The 14,271-nt window shown below is 41.7% G+C and overlaps 1 protein-coding gene across 1 annotated transcript in view; it reads right to left on the bottom strand.

Moving 5' to 3' along the window:
- TBX18 (T-box transcription factor 18) overlaps positions 1-11,618 on the bottom strand; it is a 29,101-nt gene extending 17,483 nt beyond the window's left edge. The window contains exons 1-4 of the mRNA XM_070419319.1: positions 10,926-11,618; positions 9,553-9,757; positions 7,332-7,433; positions 4,159-4,330 (exon numbers count right to left, since the gene is read on the bottom strand). Coding sequence (XP_070275420.1) covers positions 4,159-4,330; positions 7,332-7,433; positions 9,553-9,757; positions 10,926-11,223 — 777 coding nt within the window. The 5' untranslated portion in view covers positions 11,224-11,618. The remainder of the gene's footprint in view (positions 1-4,158; positions 4,331-7,331; positions 7,434-9,552; positions 9,758-10,925) is intronic.
- Positions 11,619-14,271: the final 2,653 nt, after the last annotated feature.

Raw genomic sequence — 14,271 nt, 5'->3', positions numbered from 1 at the left:
CGGTAAATCAGTCTTGGTTTGTATACAATCCAACATAAAGCCGGCTACAGATTCCCTGAAGAGCAAGTAGGGATTATAAATTCTTTACAACATTCAAAGACTAGCTGTGGAGCAGTGGGACATTTCCACTCTAGATTCTTAATGTACCTCTCTAAACAATTGGAAAAATGAAAAGTCACTTTGGGGAAAACCACAATGACACCTAATCTCAGATCTCAGGTAAACCTAGATCCAGTCACAGCCCTGTGAGAATTTGATTCCTACAATCACTATGGTTTTACTAAAAGTTTCAGGTCTACGTGAAGTTCTCACTGCATTGAACACTTGTACATCTTTAGTATAGTAAAACTGGGAACTGGGAGGACAGAAAACAATTTAGGAAAAAAAAAAAGCCAAATTAGAAAATCACTTCTCATTTGAGTCTTTAGCTAGATTAGTTAGAGATTAGTATCACTTCCTTACAACTGGGGGTGGGGGACCACAACCATACAAGGGCAGAGAGGGGAGTCCCTGAGAGCTCTCTGCAGGAGGACAGGAACTTCTGAATTAGAAAGCTATACCATAATGATGCCACTGTCTCCCAGACCTGAAACACATCAATAGAAGAATAAGAAACAAATTCCTAATCTCTAACCTAAACTAATTTGTGGCCATTAAACTGAGTAAATAAACTCAACAGACACTCTCTTCAGGAAGCCTCCTCAGTCTCTCCTGGTGGGTATAAGAACGCATCTGAACTTCTCTGAGCTGACAGCATGATTATTTGCGTGCGGGTCTTCTCTCCCCATCTAGGCTCCAAGACCATGGCTTCTTATCTAACACTAGTGGCCCAGTGCACGAATTCGTGCACATAGAAAGGAAAATAATTAGGAGAAATATTGTAATATCACTATTCGCCCTTTCTCTATAATAGAAGTGTCAACCAAAGTCGCGATCAACAATGACAGATTGAAACACACGCATGTGATTGGCACCAGAGAGAGCTTTATATGTATTGCGCATGTGCGTGTCAACTTAGCCTTTTATAGATATAGAATAAACTTGCTTAATTAGACCTGCTTTCTGATTTAGCTAAACTTTTTCCAGCCCAGTGAAGCACCCCAACTTCTCTTTCAGGTAATTGTTAGCAACACAGCAATAAATATCAACACAAAGCATGTAGATCACACAGGGGGAACAAAGGGTAAAATACTTAACTGCAGCAGTGTTTGACTATATTCTGTGCAGTCAGAAAACCTGAAGTCATTTTCAAGTTCCACCATTTCTTACTTCTTTTCAGTCGGGTCAAGTTTCTAAACTTTCTAAATCTCCATTTTCTGGCTAATGGAAAGAAAATAGGATTCTACTGAATCTCCTATCTACCTACTCCAGGACTTCTGTGAGGATCAAATGAAATGAGGCACATGAAAAAGCTTCATAGACATTTGGTTAAAGTGTAAAATGTCTGCACCTGGCTATAAAACAAGTCGTGTTCCTGGGCTGAATAAACTCCAAGGAGGCTAGTTGCTAGGGAGAGGACGCCAGGCGTTGCTACATGACGTCATTACCCCGCACCCTCAGCAACCATTTCCGGGCTGGGCTGGTCTGTGGGCCACAATTTGCACCATGGGGTCTCGGCAGTGTTGACTATGATTTGGTGGGCTGTTGTTTCAGGGTGGTGGTGGGGCCTGTGTTCCAATTGGTGGAAGCCGAGTGTCGGTTTGTTGGTGCCAGGTCTGTGGTGCTGTTTCTTTTTAAATGGCCAGTGCACATCACAGCAGCTCCTGCATTGAGTGTCTGTCCCCTGGTGGTCAGTGCGTGTCATAGCTACTGGTCGGACGGATGGTCGGACAAACACTTAGGCTTTTATATATATAGATTTTACAAAGCCTTCAAAAATATGTTTTTACAAAAAGAGCATTTTCTCTCCTACATTCTCTTCTAGTATCAAGTGATCCAATACATTTTTACCACTTGCCAAGGCAATTTCCTTGTTACCAAAATGCATAAATATATATCTTTCTTTCCTTGTTCCCCACACATATTAATTGTCTCCCTTTATTAAAGTATTATATCTACCACAACTTTACAAGAAAAATTTCACTGGTAGATGACACACTTATCTGACTATTTTGCCTATTTTCTGCTATGTTTTTGTTTTTCCTAATAGTGAAATATAATAATCATTTAGTTATAAACAACTGAGTTTCAATTTGTAATGTTTTTTGTTTTAAACAAATACTGTGTGATAATTAATTTTATGTTTCAACTTGGCTAGGCCATGGTACCTATATATTTGGTCAAACACCAGTCTGGATATTGCCATGAAGGTATTTTTTTAGATGAAGTTAACATTTAAATCAGTAGACTTTGAGTAAAGCAGATTGCCCTCAATATTGTAGTGGGCCTTATCCAATCAATTGAAGGCTATTAAGAGAAAAAGACTGAAGTCTCTGAAGAGGGAATTCTACCTCCAGATTGCCTTCAGACAAGAACTACATCATCAGTTCTTTCCTGGGTTTCTAGTCTGCCAATCTACCCTGCAGATTTCAAACATACCAGCCCCAAAAATGGTATGAGCCAATTCCTTAAAATAAATCTCTATATATACATTTATATAATCCTATTGGTTCTGTTTCTCTGGAGAATACTGTTTTAAAGTCTAGTAAAATTACAAAATTTAAAAAAAACATATAAATTACTAGATCTATATCTAGTATTATAGATGGTGAATATTAGATATAAAGCCACTAATCTAATCTGAAAGCATCAGATTTATAAAAGGATTTAAATTATTAAATTATTGAATTATTAAAAGGCATTTGTACCTTATCTATGACAGTTTGTCGCTTTTAGATCCAATTATCTCTTTAAAAGATATATTCTTAAACTGTTGAACTCAGAAAAATAGAGTATATTTAAGCTTTTTAAAACAAGTAACACTTAATGGCATTTATTTTTTAATTTTCTATTCCAAAAAAATAAGATCCTTCAATGGACATGTTGGCAACATATCAAGTCAGCTCCCTCAATGAGACTGAAGTCAACTGAAAAATAATTGGCAGATCTCAACTGTGTAAATAAAGAATAAAAAGAAGAGAAATGAATTAATGCACTAAAATACAGGGCATGAAGTTGGATTCAAAAATGAATCAACCATGCTTCCTTTCTAATTCTGTTTTAAATCATAAAAGGCAACAAATAAACAAAAGCATCAACAAAACAAGACAGATGTGTCTTAAAATCTAAATACTGCCTTTGTACCACAATGAAATTTGTACTTAAATGCTTTCATTAAGGTCCATTGCTTAAGTTATTGTCTAGCAACTTGCAAATCTTATCCTCTCATCACAGTATTACTAGTTTATGACAGTTTGCACTTGTGCTTTAAAAGATTTGCTCATAAATATGCTATCATTATGTCACTCCTTAGAGAAATGAACTAGTTGGTTCATCATTTTATGTATGAAATACTAGTCAAAAGGCATTTTAATCCTGCATCAATCAAACCCCTCTCAAGTAATAGAAACCTAATAGAAAGAGCTAGCTTTCAATGGAAATCAGCATATATCCAGAATTACTTATTTATTAAAATAATGTAGAAGTCTTGCTTATAAACAATATCACATAAAAATTAATAAGGTGGTAAAATGACTATATTATTGGAATAGCTGGCTTTGACTTATGTATCATATTTCAGCAGTTTTAAGACTAAAAGGAATTATTATTTTGACACATTAGATGTCATTACAAAACAATTGGGGGTTTGCAGATGGAACATTATTGAGAAGCAATGAGCCTCAGCTGGGAAAAGAGCTGGATGCAGGGAAGACACAATAAATCATTATTCCAGTTAAACCAACTGGTTTCATATTCAGAGTATAATGATTAGCACCTCATGGGATTTCAAACAAGTGTTTTGGCTAAATAGTCTGCCTGGGGTACTTTCATTCTAATACAGATGTAGTTTCTTGTTTTAATATATTTAATGCTTCATAGTATACTCTAGCCACAGGCATAGTCTCTGATGCAAATACCACCTTGATTTTGCACAGCTTATGCACATGCTGATCTACCAGGAAAGTCTGATCTTAGAAAAGTTCATTTCCTTCAGTCCAGCACAGTATGGGTATGGGTGCACCATCCAATGGTGACGAATTATAGAGGCCATCTACTCACATGGCCTTGGTCATCCAGTTCATTGTTGGTGAGCTTTAGCTTGTCGAAGCTGATCACTTGTCTCATCCAAGTCTCCCCTGAGGCAGGCGAGTCTGGATGAATATACACCCGGGGTGGCACAGGGGAGTCAGCGTTTCCAGCCACCATCCATTTAGAGCTGTGGTAAACATACCTAAAAGGCAATGACAAGGCATAGTATGTGAACTATTGTTCTTAGAATCTAACTCAGCAGAATTAGACAACATTTTAAGTCTAAAATACAATAATTTCTTCTTTACACCAAGGCATTTAAAGTAAGATTTCGACAACTTTAAAAAAAAACCCTGAGGCAGCAGTGGCCTACTGACCACTCAAGGTGGTGTATGAAGGGTTTAGTGAAAATATGCATACTGCCACCACCATAAATGCAAGTATCCTAATTCTTATGAATTACACTTACTCGTGTTAGATATTGTTCAACTGTGAAAAACTATTAAGTTGTCAAGCTCACCTTTAAGTAAATTTCAAAAATACTTAAGAGTTATACCTAAAGGTGTCCTGCTTCTTTATCAATTCCCTTTTTTAGGCTTATGTACAAGTTGATAAGATAGATGGCAGAAAGGCAAAAAGAAATTGTCAGAAGTTTCAGTAACGTTTATTTTCATAGCAAAAAGTTTTATCTATTATCATTTAGAATTAGTTTTTCTAACTCTATCACACTACAAATTAAGGATAAAGTATTCCATTTAATTTTTAGTTTGAACAATCATAAAATGTAGAATTTTCTCTCCTACATATTTCTTTTTTTACTATTATAAGAAAATGCTGCAAATTATTATTAAATACCACTAATTAAAATATGCATCAAACTTTGAAAACTATGGGAGATCTAATTAATATTACTCTCCTAATTAAGAGGTAAAATATCATAGTCTGTTTGTTTATATGTATCAAAATAGTGACTCTAAAAATAATACATCTAAATCCCAATGTTTCAAGTAATCCTACATTCAGATTATTATTTGTGCTAACTTAACACACACTAATTCAAAAACTAGAAACTAGTATGTCAGTGACTAACTTAGGAATAGAAAATAAATTACTGTGCATACTTTGTTGTTTTTCTTCCATTTGTGTTTTAAAATATAGCATACAATGTATAGGGAACAATTACCAATAGTCTCAGAGAAATCTACCTGTGTTGTATGCAATTTTTTGTTTAAAGAGCATGAAACACTTCCATAACATCTCTAGTGAGACCCTGTTTCAACTACGGTCACATATTTCACTCTATTTTGAGCTCAATATGCCTTCTATTCTTGAATTCCTTTTCTTGGAAAAAAACACAGTCACACAATTAAGAACAATTAAAAAATTCCTTTATTTGGTATAGTGTAATTTCAATAAATAAGTTCCTAAATACACAGGCTTTTGTTAATATTAATTTTACATTCTAATAAGTCACAATCATGTTTAACTTGATCAAATGCCACTCTCTGATAGCAGAGAATAAGCCAAAAGAATATTTTTTTCTATTAATACTGAAAAAGTTGGAAAATCAAATACAAATCTTGGAAATGCAAAAACAACAACAAACAAAAAAAATTAAAAACCTGCACTATGGATAAAGAGTTATTACCAAAATAAATAGAGTAACATTCTCTATCAAAACCTTGAAAAAGTATGCACATTGAGTAGTTCAAAAATCCACACCCACTAAGAGAAGAAATGTTACATGCTACATATTCTTTGTGCAACATTCTAAATACAAATGCTAAAAATAAATTTCTTAGGAAGCAATATAAGTGAAAGCAAATTTATGTTTTACAGTTTGATCATTTAAAATTTGGTATCTTAATACTAACACTTGAAATTGTGCTTGCATTTTATGTAAAAATAATAAGAATCAGTTATGTAAAACAAACCGTCCAAAATATATGGAAGAGATCTGAAGAAAGAAATATGAGACAAACTTAGTTGAGAAAGGAAAGAATTTCTTAGCCTATTAAGAACTACATTATCTTCATCAGCACAAAACCCACATAGAATATGAATTTTAAACCAAGTATATTTAAAAAATAAACTTCAATGCCTTCTAGCCTCTGTCATGTAGTAGATAATTTTATCAAAACTCCCTAATGAGGTAATTAAAATAAGCAATATAATGTATACACAAACACAAATAATTAAACTGTCCCTTTTATTACCCATTTTTTAGTATTCCATATGTGCCTGTACTAATTAAATCTGTATACTTTGACACCATAAACCTGTTTCCAAAAAGCAACTCCTAAATTTTAAAAGATAAAAACCAAATCTGATTTCATTTAATAACTTACTGAATGCTCTAGGTATTTATATAAAAGAAAAAAAAAACAGAAACAAAAAAACAAAATTTAGAGCAGTAATTTCTGGTCTCTCACTCAAAATCTCCTTTTCTATGTTATTATTTTTAACAGAAAAATAAAAAGAATAATCATTAAAAATTATTGATTTGCTTAATTTCAGGAGAAAAAGAGCAAAGGTTGGTTTGATACTGAAGACTGTATATCTTTTCCAACTTTACTTGATGCCTGCATAAATATATTCTCTTTCAAAATCCAAATACTATAGTTTTTTTAACTACCAAGCAAAAAAACAACACTAAGGTAATTAATTCATTACCAATTTAAAGATGTCTTAATTTCATAATGGATTATGAGATTTTATTTTTCTAAATTATAAAAAAATCTTCAATCATTTCCTCAAAAATGAAAAGCCTTCAAACAGGCACAATTTTGAACGTAATCAGATAAAGTGAATTTATTAAAAGATAAAAATCACAAAGAAAACAAAACATTTTATTAAATATTACATATATGTACAAATTTAACATTTCCTCTCAAACTTCTAATCAAAATGTGAATCAGTATAAAAAAACAACTTGGTTTAACATCGCTAAACTAGCTCCTATTAAAAGTCCTCAGTCCTTAAAAGACATTTCTGTACCTATAAAAAGCAAAACAAGAATTAAGTTTCCACATTTACTATAAAAGAAGGCATCCTCTGGGCTATTGGATCTGAAAGGTCCTGGATTGTGGTTCTGGGAATTCTACAGGCTTTTGGAAACAAACATCATAGTCACAAATCAAACAGACATAGCCTGTAAAATCTTAGCGTTTTCCTATTCTCCTCTAGCCATCCAATCACTATACCTGTATCTCTTGTTGTCCACTGGCACAATATCCATGGCAATGTAATATTGCTGGTGAGGATCTAATCCTGAGATCTTCACTCTCATTGCTGGAAACATGCGCCTATTTATAAGGGAGGGGAGGAAAAGGGGTTTTGGTTTGGGTTTTGCTTGTGATAACACATGGAGAATGAATAAGCAAAAGTAATCTCCAGAATCTCAATTTTTCACATGAACAAATGTACACCATTCGCTTTGGTAATTTAATTCAAAGAATCAGAACAGGGGACATAGCAAAACCAAGGCTTTTAAATGTAATTGGTTGCACCTTATACTTGCTTCTGTGTTTACTGAAATGTCAGTATAGCTAAGAGCAAAAATAATTGTATACGTTGAAGGAGTCAAGGCACTAAAGAAAGCACTTTAAAAAAATCAATAAGCAAATTTACTTTAATAATACAGATAATAAAATGTCCCAAATGGTAGAAATAGAAATTTTGAATTTCTGAAAGTGATAAAACATATTATAATGTGAAATTTTAAAAGGGTTATAAAAAACCACAAGGAGCCAATGTGCCATGCTATAACCAAACAATATGTTCTTTATTGAGACAGGACTTCCTGTCTGCAGCACGGTAAAGGTGAAGTGCAAAAGTTGCTCCAAATTTGAAAGGTATAGTAAAACTTCTTTATTGAAAGCAGAAACTAAGCACAACGTATATTTACCAAATCGTTCCTTCCCCTACCGTAACCTGAAAATACTTTCTCATTTAACCACACTTACTCAAAACATTGCTAATTAAGAAAAATGAAAATCTGAATTTCTCTTAGCTTCCCACAGATGCATCATAGGAGATGCTAAACTAAATGCACCTATCTGTTAAAAATGGCACAGGAGCAAGGCATACAACAGCAAATTATTGTATATAAAAAAACAAATAGAGCAGTTCTTTCTTTTTTTTAAAAAAATTCATCTAATGATGTATGTCTAGGATCCTTGCAGCTAATCTAATTTTTGCCAATTTACCTTATAACACGAATTTTAGTACTGTTATCTACTAATTTTTTTCCTATAACAATGCCATTAAAGACCACTTGCACAAAAAAGAAAGTCCATTATTCCTAACTAGGCATGAGAGCAGTTTAATACGCTGGTTGTTTTAGTGTTATTTCAGTGCACCTGTAAGATAAAGAGTAAAGGTCTTTAACTACATCCTTTATAAGACAACTGTTGCTTTGTGTTGTTGAAAACTGAATTTGGATCATTACTAATAGCTCTGTGAAAATGTAGAAGGTAGCATATGGATTCAATAAAATATGTTTTTGTAATTTCTAATAAGTTTGGATACTTTTATGCTATCCAGGTTTTTGCCATGTGTACGCCCTGAAAGAGTGGTGTGTGCTTTTTACCTTCCTTTTAAGGAAGATATTATTCATAGATTTCACTGCACCAAATGAACTGAAAACTTTAAAATGCAAATATTTCGGTGCCTCCTTCAAATTACTATGATCTGGCCCAAAAATCCATTTATTTTACAGAGGAATGTGCAAATTTCACTTTCAACAAAAAACGGACATAACTTCTTACAAAATTTTTTAGAGTTCTTCAGCAAATTTAGACTAACGTGTTGGATTTCATTGAGGAAAAAATGTTAGCTGCGTAACTGTGGGTCTACAAAAGTGGTTTTTAAAAATCAAAGGTAACCATTTTTCAAGGATTAAGCGTGCATTACCAGAGATTCCAGTAATTTTTCATCCTAGTCTAATATCAAAATAGCACAACACACCACGTTCTCACATTGCAAGGAAATCTTTTGATAAAGAACCAAAATGGGTAAATTTCAAATCTGAAAAAGGCAAATTAGATTGCTAAAGAGTCAACTGCGTTGGTTAAAAGGCGAGGGGAGTAATCTGTTCCACAGTCCCAGAAGCGATAACTAGAGCCTAAGTCAATGTCTGGACAGATGTAAATATGGTCACAAATCTGTAACTACCCTGCACGCAGCGTATCAATAGAACCGCTAGCATGTTGGCGGCGGCCCTGATTTCCTCCTGAGCATCCAGTGAAGGACTATGCCCTTCACTGACTGCGTAGGTAGGGAAAGCCAGTCTCAGAAGTGATCCACTACCCAGGGCCTTGTCCTTCTCTATACGGAAATGCTTACTGGAGACCAACCTCCTCCCCCCTGCCTAACCCACCCAGGGGGTGCGGTGAGGGGCCATGCGCACAGCTCGCCCTTTACCTGCCCGCCTTGGTGATGATCATCTCTGTGCCGATCTCGTGAAAGCGCTTCCAGAGCTCAGCTCCCTGCAGATCCACCCGCGGGGCCTGCGGTGATGGCAGCGGGGTCCCAGGCCTGGCCAGGGCCGGAGCCGGGGAGCCCTTTCGAGAGCCTCCCGGGGATGCCAGTGGGGACGAGCCCTGCATGAAGCCATCCTCACAGCCTCCTGGGCAGCAAAGAGTAGAGAGGGGTAACCGGTGAGGGCCCGAGAGAGGAATCTTGATGGGGAGATGGACCTCGGGAGGGAGGCTGGGGAGAGGTAAAGGACCAGGAGAAAAGGGGAAACCTTCCCGTCATCGGGTCCTTCTAACAAACAGGTCCACAGTTAAACATCCGCACTGCCCGCCAAAGGGACGCTTGACCTCCAAGTCCCCGAGAGGTGTGCGGGCCGAGTCCACCCCACCTCCGCCCCGCCAAGGCCCCAAAATAAGTTTCGCGCGGCCACCGGGGTCTGGGATGCGTGCCCAATGGAGCCTGAGATGGACTCCGGAGTTCAGATCCCCAGTGCAAACCCCAACACACCCCGCGCCCCTCGCGCGCTCCCCGAAAAAGCGCCTAGTGCCGGGACCCTGGAGGTAAGCGCCAGGGCCTTGCTTTGCAATGGGCGTCCGTAGCGCCTGGCTTCGGGCTGGGGCTGAGGCATCCTCTAGAAACATTTCGAAATATTTCTTGCTCCGCTCTTGCCAAATCCCCCGGTCGCCCTGAGCTTTTCAGCCAAACAGCTAGCTAAGGACAGGAGAAGAGCGCGGAAAGCAAGCCCACGGTCGTTGTCGTCCTTGCCAGCGGGAATCTAGATTGTAAGGGACGGGAAAGGTTCAGCTACCCCTCGGGAAACCACGTTTGCACATACGCAACCCTCTTCCTGGTTTGCCCAAATGTTTAGGGCATTCGTTCCGGTTTGGGGGGGAATTATACCGTCGCTCTCTCCACCTCCAAGCTTTTAAAAGCTAGGAAAGAAAACAAGAGCACCCATGGGCTGGAACCTCAAGTGAGGCAGATGCCCAAAGCGCAGGTCTGCACGGCGGAGCGCCGCAAACAGCAGCCGCAGAGGGCGCGGACCGCCTAGCGGGCGGCGGCAGCCTAAGCAGCGAGGCTGGACGCGGCGTTTTAACCGTCTGGAGGGCGGCACGAGTTGCGCGGCGAGATCGACCCGGGCGGCGGCAGGCTTTGCGCCCCGACACCCACCGCTGGTGCGTTAGTGGCCTCCGACGCGCAAGAACACCGCACTCGCGCACGCCCACAACTCGCAGAAGTTCGGGTTCCCCGCGGCCGTGGGGGCTGCCGGGACCCGGAGGGGACGCGCCGCGAAGTTGGGTGGGAAGGGGCCGACTCACCCGCGGCTCCGCGGGAGCTGCAGCTCAGCTCCAGGTCAGCGCAGCTGCGGGCGGGCCCGGATGCCGCCCCAGCCGGCGGCGGGAGAGCATTGCCTTCGTCTCCCTCGGGGGAGCCCTTTTCGCCGCCGCGGCTGCAGCCTCCGTCCTCTACGGCCACGGCTGCCTCTTCCGCGCCCAGCTTCCGCCGCTTCTTCTGAAGCTGTTGCTGCTTCTCCGCGCCGATCAGCGCCTCCACGGAGAAGGCGTGCGCCTTAAGGCTTAACATGCTGCACGGCGAGCCCCTCCGCTTCTCGGCCATCCCCGCCGCCTGGCGCCCGCTCGCCCCTCGCTCATATACACTCACACGGGCACACACGCACACTCGCTCTCCTTCCCCCACCAAAATTTGAACGACGGTGGAGGCCTCCCGCGGGCCGAGAACTGCCCCCTTCCCCGCCGCGGGCAAAAACAAATTTGGCGTTTCCTCTTTCTCGCTCGTGTTGGGATCCGAGGAACCAGCGGCGCGCCCGCCAAGTTTCCTCTCCTCGGTCTCTCGTGCGCGCTCTCACTGATGCACTCCTTCGCTCCCACCCCTTCCACCTCTTCCTGCTCTTCCAAGATCTGCCTCAACTGATGCGCCAAAGAGGACTAACAGGGGTAAAAAACACTCTGCGGACACAAATTAGGGATTGTAATTGAAATTTGTTGCCTTGATCTGTCAGCACTTCCAGTCGGGAGAGCGGTGGGAAGAACTTGCTCATTAGTGTCAATAAAGCGGCGGGGGTGGAGTACGGAGCCCTGTCAATCACCGAGAAGGCCGGCCAATCAGGAGGCGCCGACTCCGTGCAGCCCGCGCCCACTTCCTTACAAGGTTGCAAAAAACCTCGAGTGAAAAGCGCCGCCGTCTGGCTTGGACGTGCCAACCCCTGGGAGCTGGACCCGGTCAGTCTACTTGCGGCCAGCCCAGTCCAAGCCCCAGTCTCCAGCTTTCCTCACCAGGACCTGGAACCGCTGAGGTTTCTGACATTAAACCGAGATGATCACCAAGTTAAACTATCCGGGATATTTTAAGAAACCTTACATTCCCTTATCACTTCATATTGCTACAACTCTGAACATGGCGAGGAGTAGGGAAAATTCACATCCACCAGGCCCATCTTTTCTCATTTAAACATTCCTGCACCCACTGCTCCAGGTGCTTATTTTTTCGTTTGTTTGTTTATTTATGTTTTACTTGGTGGATATTTCTTGGGGAGGGAGTGGGAATCCAGATGTATTTAAATCCTGTATATTTAGGAGAACAAAATAAGCTCAGCCCCTCATATGAACTAGTGAGTAAAAGTAAGCCCTTTCTTGGAGTCTCCCTTTTCTTATAAGCGTGATAATTAAAAACGTAGGGCCTAAGACTCTAATGATAAGGACTTAGTTTTAAAACCCCTAAAAACTTCCCAAAGTGAGAGAAGTTTTAAGATGCAGTAAGATTTCCCATTGCAGTGTTTTTAAACGCCTGTGATTTAACCTGACTTCATTTTTGTCCTGCTTTAGACAGGTTGCCTTCCCCTCCCTCTTAGGCTTTTAAAGAGCAAACTTGTTTCTTTAAAACAATTTTTTTGAAAGAACAGTGTTTTTAAAACAAATAATGCTGAACATATATCTGTAGAGTTGTTTTGTAATTTCAACACGACTTTTTGTCAGGATTAACAAAAAAATGGTTTTGATGTAAGTAGAGTAAATCTCTTGTGGAATAAAAGATGCATGATGCATAATACTCTTAAACGTTTGGTATAAAATAGACAAAGGGTTGTGTTCCCTCTCCCTCACTCAGTTTAACCTCCACAGATGTTTGCTGCCCTATTATCTCTGACTTCTCTCTGAGCTTCCAGCAGAGTGATTCTGGGAGTCGTTTTGCCACTTTGATCTTTCTTGGGAAGCTCAGAGAACGAAACCAGGAGAGGCAACCCGGGAGCGGGAACCTGAGCAGGAGGTGCCCAGGAGCAGAAGCATCACCTACTCAACGCCTAGGCCTAGCGGGGCCTGACAGCCTGGGGTCAAAAACGACTCAGTAACAATCTTATGGAAGAGGCCCTGTAAAAGGCTTGAGAAAAGGATTCAACTGGGAGGAGTTGTTTTGCATTTGTTAAAAAAAAAAAAAAAAAAGCCTTGCAAAGGACAGCGGAGTGTCTCAAAGCCCCGCGGCGCCCCAGGCGGGTATTAAAGTTAGCCTGGGTTTCTGAAGCCTGGTGGAAGGAAGACGCCAGCAGGGCTTGGGCCTGGAATGGGAGTGGGTGAGGAAGTCGGGGAGGAAGACTGTAGCCGACTAAGCAGAGGCCTCTCCAGGAGCTGTACGTGGCTAAGGAGTGTGTGGCCCGCATCCGCCGCCTGCGAGGACGCAGGGCCCCGCTCCAGGCCCCAGCTCTCGGTGACCCGGGGCTCTTCCCAACTTCCTTTGGGGCCTCAGAGAGTTGGAGGCGCTGAGGTCCAGGGGTGGAGTCGCCGGGGCCCTCAGCCTACTCAGCCCCACGGTAGGGGAAAGAGGAAACCCGCGTCCGCGAGGGACCAAGGCGATTTCCAGGGGCGAAGCCAGCTTGGTAGATAGGTTCTTGTCCATTTGTATTCCCCGCGGCTCAGATGATAAAGGAGGGACTACAGGAGCCTGCAGGATGCTCTCAGGAACACACAGGCCCCAGACCTCCTCTATGCCTCAGCCACTTCTTTCGCTTTTACCCGAGGCAGTAAGGGGCGCAGACCCCCGAACGCGCGAACGCCGGGGAAATGGTGTCCACATAGACGACCGGCTGGAAAGCCACGCCTCACAGACACCCACGATGTCAGATAAAATGTGTCCCTTAGAAGTAATCCAGTGTGCATTGGGCGCAGGGGCAGGACGAAGGCGTGGTTCCCCTTAGTCTAGGACAGGTCCAGGCTGAACTTTGCGAAACGGAGGGATGTAGACGCCCCGGTCGCTCTCCGCCTTCCATTGGCGTTGAATCAAGCTCGGGCTCGGGGACCCAGCAGGACCAGCTGCCCCCCACGCCGTGAAGCGGCGGGTCTCAGACCTCCCCGCAACCCTATCTTCGCTCCCAAAGAGGGGGCCTCAAACCTCTCCCGAGAGCGGGAGGGAAGGAGGGTCTGGGATGGCCAGCGGGCAGAGATATACCTAACAAGGCGTTTTCTCAAAAGCCTGGCACTTGTGCAAGGGCCAAGCCATTTCGAGTAAAGAGAGCAAAGCAAGCAGAGACAGGGCGCCAATTGGCAGGAGGAAAGCTCGGCGCGTGCGTGCGTTCGCACGTGTCTATATGTCCATGTGTGTGGGCGCGCGTGTGTGCACCTGCGCGCGTGTAAACTTGGGTGGGGGCGCAAGTACCAG

The sequence above is a fragment of the Myotis yumanensis genome, unplaced genomic scaffold, assembly GCF_028538775.1.
Source record: "Myotis yumanensis isolate MYYU_CA2020_CCGP unplaced genomic scaffold, mMyoYum1.0.hap1 SCAF_6, whole genome shotgun sequence".
Lineage (NCBI taxonomy): Eukaryota > Metazoa > Chordata > Mammalia > Chiroptera > Vespertilionidae > Myotis > Myotis yumanensis.
Note: the sequence above shows the minus strand (reverse complement) of the source record. Positions and strands in the feature narration are given on the sequence as shown.